We start from the raw sequence: 6,040 nt of genomic DNA, 5'->3' as shown, positions 1-6,040 counted from the left end.
GGGGGATTCAAACCTAGGAGGAGGCACTTTATTAATAAAGCATGTGGAGAAACAATACCAAAAGGTGGTTGGACTTATGAATCTTGAGAAAAACCTTTTTTCCCCCTCAGTTCATAAGGAGAATATGTGTAATGAATAACATGTGCCACATTACCTAGTACTCTTAATTGGCTTATTTTAGGCCCACAAAATATCCACTAACTAAGTAGACATCTGAGTCCACTACATTTTTATGGTGGGAAAGTTGGTTTCAGTGGACAAGTTGAACTTGATATTTGGCTTCATGGGAACAACCGTCCATTTCTAATGGCAACAAAGATCCATGACAAAGAACAAACAGAGACATTTTGGCGTGCACTATGTAATACTAGAATTCCTATAAAGTGGCGGATTGAGGATTTTCTATAAAGTGACGTCACCATGGAACTATAATTATAAATAAATTAATTTAATAGATATCTAACATAGAAATAAAATTGGAAACCTATGATATAAAATAGGAATTGCTTATGATAGAAAGTTTGCACCTTAGTAGGGTTACCAAGTTTACCTAGTATTTTTAATTAGAGCATCTAATTTAGTTGGATGAGATTCTGAACCAGAGTGGTGCCACGTGAAACCACTTTGATCTATATGGATCCGCTCATGGCACATGCTTTTTAATCAAGGATGCATTGAGCATAAAGTATTTTATATAAATTCTAATAATCTTTTGAACTACCTAAAGATGTCATATTGGTATTTTTTTTGTTCACCCCTTTTTGACGCTTGAGTATTTTCTGTTACTCTGGCGATAGTTTGTTATTTTTTGTTGATCCCGATGGTCAAATAGGCCCAAAAATTGATCACCGTTGAGAAAATTTTGAAATTATCCCTCAAATCTTCACTGTTTTGATGTTGTTCCTTAAGTTTTAATGTTGTTCTAGGGAATAATATCAAAATCTTCATTGTTTTGATGTTGTTCCTCAAATCTTCACTGTTTTGATGTTATTCCTTAAGTTTTAATGATCTAGGGAATAATATCAAAATAGTAAAGATTTGAGGGACTAATTTCAATTTTTTTCGCTGGCGACCAAGTTTTGGTTTATTTGACCATCGAGGTCAACAAAAATTAAATTGTCGCTAGCGTACCAAAGTGTCAAAAGGGGTCAACAAAAAACTATGGTATTTTAGCATTTGAATTCATATTCTATGGTTTATTCGTGTAAATTTTCCCTTAAAAAGGAAAAATGAAGAATGTTTTTCATTTAAATTTAATGAAATTATTTATTAGAAATCTAATAATTGAAATTATTTGTCATTTTCAATAAATAAGTGCATATTAGCCCATTATATCATCCTTAATTCCCAAGTAGTCCCTCAATTCTTAGTATTTGCTCATTAGTCACTTAAACCTTCAAATTTCTTACCAAATAGTATTTCTATTAGAGTATCTATTAGTTCCTCTAACTCTAGTTCAGTTAACCATTTACCAAACATCTTAAGCTACCCAGACCCTAGTTCAGTTAACCATTTACCAAACATCTTAAATTACCCAAGCGCTCCTGAGTATATGTTACCCTTTCAAACAATGAAATGTTTCTTATTCCCATTTTCCCACTCTCTGAGAGTTAGAAACTACTGAGACTTGGATTTGGGGAAGTACATTAACGTTGGAGAAGAAAGAGTTTGATTTCTAGAGTGATTAGGTTGCGAGATTAAACCGTAAGTGGTAGGTGTGGTTTTTAATGATGGTGTTAATATGGGTATAACAGGAAACCCATGTGTTTCCGTTACATTTAACAAAAATTGACCCTCATTATTAACATCTCCTAACATGAAGGATGATATTGCAAGAAAATTAAAGATTTTAGGGGCTAATAATCAAATAATGAGATATGGGGGCACTCATGGGCAATTAAGGTTGATGTGAGGGAATAATATGTAATTAACCCAATACATGTTTGTTTTTTAAATATATCTTATACATATATATATAGCTGTCCCCTGGCTGACAATCCTACATCCCTAGATTTTATCCCTCCATCCAAAGAGCATTTCCTTCTCATCTCCTCCCCCCCCTCAATTCCAAGTCCCTCTTCAAAAAATCTTGTGGCTCTTCTCCCTCAGCAAACTCTCTCTCTCTCTCTCTCTCTCTCTCTCTCTCTCTCTTAACCCAACTCAAAACCCAAATCAATCTCTCACCTGCCTTTTCTCCCCCTAAAGACCCATAAAAAACCCTCATGCCCCGAAGCCATGCCCTCCTCTTCAATCACCCAAGAACCCATCACCATTCTCGACCTCATCTCCCTCCCCTTCATCCCAAACTCATGCTCTCCCTCTTCTCTCTACAAGAAACCCAGAACACCCACCATCTCCTGCACCCTCAAGAACAACCCATCTTCAAGGCTCCAGTCTCTGTGCAATGAGTTCAATAGGTTCATTAGAACCCATTGTGAGAGATCCCCAATCGGCTTCGGGTTTGCTTCTGTTCGGGTTCCGGGCGAGGAGACCCGTACTGGAGAGGACGGGCCGAATGGCGTTGTTGAGGATGATGGGGGGATTGTTAATGGGCTGGGGAGTGAGAGGGCGAAGAAAGTTTTGATCTTGATGAGCGATACTGGTGGTGGGCATCGGGCTTCGGCTGAGGCGATTAAGGCCGCTTTTAATCAGGAGTTTGGGGATGAGTATCAGGTTAATTTCACACCCTTTATAGTGTTTTTAAGTTAATTTTTTGCTAATTAATTAAAGGTGTAATCTTGGTAAAGGTTAATTTTGTCAGTGTGTGTTTTTCAATGCTAATGTTTATAAAAGTTCGATGTGGCTTCAAGATTAAATGACTCTTCATTCTTTCTTTCAAGAAACTACTTCTTTTCGTGTTGTTGCCAATAATGCTGGATGCTTATATATTAGGAGAGTCTAATTAATATATGTTGCGTTGGTGAACTGTGTAATGTTGTTTGTCGTAAATATGAGGAATTTTAACTTTGACAACGCATGGAATGTTTGTATAGGATTTATGATTGATGTTTATGTACCGAAGCTGTCATTTTTGTTGGCTTAAGGGATAATCTGTGTGCACAAATTAGTAGAAGTTATGAATCATGAGTAACAGAGAAAGGAGGACTAAGAGATGTTGGTCAGAAGTTGTTAAGAAGGCAATGACAGTGATTAACTTGGTGGAGGAGAGAGCTTTGTACAACTGAGTGGAAGAGTAGGATTCGTGTAGCCAACCCTAAAAAGTTTGGGATGAAGCTTTTGGTGTTGTTGTAATTAATATGCTGTGTGCCCTTCCCTCAAGTAATGTGCTATTTAGTATAGATTGATAGAATGCTCTTAGATGCTATTTCAAGTGGCTTCTGATGTTAATGCATTCCAAGTCTTGTGACTTCTCCCCCGTATATGATTTGGTACAATTGTGCAGTATGTTTTTATGCTGTTATTGTATTGTCAAATGTTTGGTATCAATACCGGTAACGATGTATGTACTGTTGTCAATTGATTTGATGTTTCCACATTATTTTCTATTTTCTGCTGCCTTTCTCATCTTTAATGCTAGTTTCTTTATAATGTGCTGTCGGATTTTTGATGCACTGTTAAAGTGTTCTTTATTGGTTTCATGATTTTCTAGTACTAATGTTAGTTGAGGTATAATGTTTTGCATAGAAGATATGCTACATTTTCATTATGTTATTTTTCATGCATAAAGTTTCTTAATCGCTAATTTAAAATTATTGTTAGTTCTGCTGCATTTATTGTTATAGGCCTTTCATGTAAGTTGATATCATTGGTTTTCAAGGTGTCCTTTTCTGTTGTTGAAGTTATCTGTAAAAAAATCATGTTGATAAAAAGCTCCTGCCACAGTATATCTATCTGGTGTAGTTGATTTGATCATTTAGTTAGCTCTTTGTTGTCCTTTTTAATGATTTTCCCTTTTAATGTTTGTCATTGTCATCCTGGTTCTGGCATTTTGGCATAGGTCTATTTAATGCTTGGATAAAGTATTATGTGATTCAAGCACTGTACTATTAATTTTTTTTGTCAATATTGATAGGATGTGATTTTTTTCCCTTTTCAATAGGTCTTTGTAACTGATCTATGGACTGATCATACTCCCTGGCCATTTAATCAATTGCCAAGGAGTTATAACTTCTTGGTAAAACATGGAGCATTGTGGAAAATGACATACTATGGAAGTGCTCCAAGATTAGTGCATCAGCCACATTTTGCAGCAACATCTGCTTTTATAGCTCGGTAAGTATATATTTGGACATGAAAGGAGTGTTTTTCTATTCAATCTGGAGCACCATTCGTAATTGTAGTAACATCTTAGAATTTCCAAGTTGAACTTTCAGTTCTTTGCGAAAATTTTAGAGGCTGTGAGCATGAACTTGAAGCTAATTAGGTGTATAAAGATAACAATCTTGATCTTAATAATATGCATACTAGTTCTAGTCGGTTAGTAAACTACTTTGTAAAAGTGCGATAACAATCTTGATCTTAATAATATGCATACTAGTTCTAGTCGGTTAGTAAACTACTTTGTAAAAGTGCGCATTTATGATGGGAGTTAGGATTTTACAGAACTTCGAGGGCTACGGTTTCTTTAGACTTAGAGCATGTTTGGCAAGTGGTCAAAGTGTCTTATGAGCCACTTTTGTGGTTTGTAGGTCACTTCGACATGTTTGGCAAGTGGCATATTATGACGTATAAGACGTTAAAAAATAAGCTGGGGTACCTAGCTTATTTTTTGGTGGCTTATAACCCACAAGGTTTAACCAAGTAAAGGACCAATATACCCTCATCATTTTAGGAAATTCCAAGCGCCATTTCTCTCTCTCCAATCCCATTAAATGTTTTTTGGTCATTTTAATCAACTAAGTGGATCATACTCTACTAAATTTACCAAACACTTTGGCTTATAAACCACTTGGCTTATAATCCATTTGTGGATTGTAAGCCAAGTGGATTATAATCCAAAGTTGCAAACATGATCTTAACAACAAAGAAATGAAATCACTGGCTTCTATATGTTCACATCAACGTCAAACGATATAAAGCTTCATCGTTTCACATGCAACAATCACATCACTATTCTTTATCACTCCTCAAATCAGCTGTCAATTTTCTTTTACAAAGAAGATTATCTTTTTATGTTAAAAGGTCGCTCGACTCTTAAGAAACTAATGCTTGATACATTTTTAAGAGAAGCTTAAATATATTAAAAACATTTTCCTTTATCAATAGGTTCACAAATGACATACCAACTATTCTAAGTATGATAATTGATAAAAAAATTTGATAAACCTAATTTGAATATGAACAGAACTCCAGCAAGTATTTTTCAAACTAACTCAAATAGAATCTGTCCTGCATTCATTTGAAGGAGGGCGAGCTTAAAAAGGAAAAGAGTTTTAGCTAACAAGAAGAAAAAAAAAATGTTCTAAATGATAGAACTTCCTTTGACTTGAAATTCAACAAGGCTCAAACTTAGAAACTAATTAAAGCAAATCTGTATCTAGCAACGCTTACACTGGTTTATCTTGCTTGGAAAAACTCAATGCTTTAGTGTCTTCTCAGTTTCAAGTAAGGGTCGTTTTGTGTTCAATTTTGTATCACTGTTGTCTTTTAGATGGCACTCAATTTTTTATGCATACTGATATCCATATAATCAGCAGGACCGTAAGAAGCCTGTACCTCTGAATCAAGAGGTCATTGGCTATAACATGGAACTTTGTTTAATGTGTACAGAGAGGTAGCTAGTGGACTGATGAAATACCAGCCGGACATTATTATTAGTGTGCATCCTCTGATGCAGCATGTTCCTCTACGAATTCTGAAGGCAAAAGGTCTTCTTGACAAGATTGTGTTCACCACAGTGGTAACAGATCTCAGCACTTGCCATCCAACTTGGTAGGTTAATTTCTATGATACTGGCTATCTATTTATTATAGCATGAATTTCACAAACACCCCCTTAAATTTGGTCATTTTGAGATAACACCCCTAACTTTGAACGTGTTGGGAAACCCTCTTTAAGTATGGCCTGTATTAAGATATTA

The 6,040-nt window shown here is 35.4% G+C and overlaps 1 protein-coding gene across 1 annotated transcript in view; it reads left to right on the top strand.

Annotated features, from left to right (window-relative positions):
- LOC109844529 (monogalactosyldiacylglycerol synthase, chloroplastic) overlaps positions 2,013–6,040 on the top strand; it is a 10,115-nt gene continuing 6,087 nt past the window's right edge. The window contains exons 1-3 of the mRNA XM_020413637.1: positions 2,013–2,673; positions 4,061–4,233; positions 5,731–5,892. Coding sequence (XP_020269226.1) covers positions 2,236–2,673; positions 4,061–4,233; positions 5,731–5,892 — 773 coding nt within the window. The 5' untranslated portion in view covers positions 2,013–2,235. The remainder of the gene's footprint in view (positions 2,674–4,060; positions 4,234–5,730; positions 5,893–6,040) is intronic.

This window comes from Asparagus officinalis, chromosome 1 (assembly GCF_001876935.1).
Source record: "Asparagus officinalis chromosome 1, Aspof.V1, whole genome shotgun sequence".
NCBI lineage: Eukaryota > Viridiplantae > Streptophyta > Magnoliopsida > Asparagales > Asparagaceae > Asparagus > Asparagus officinalis.
The sequence above is the reverse complement of the archived record's forward strand: the minus strand, read 5'-3'. Positions and strand labels throughout refer to the sequence as shown.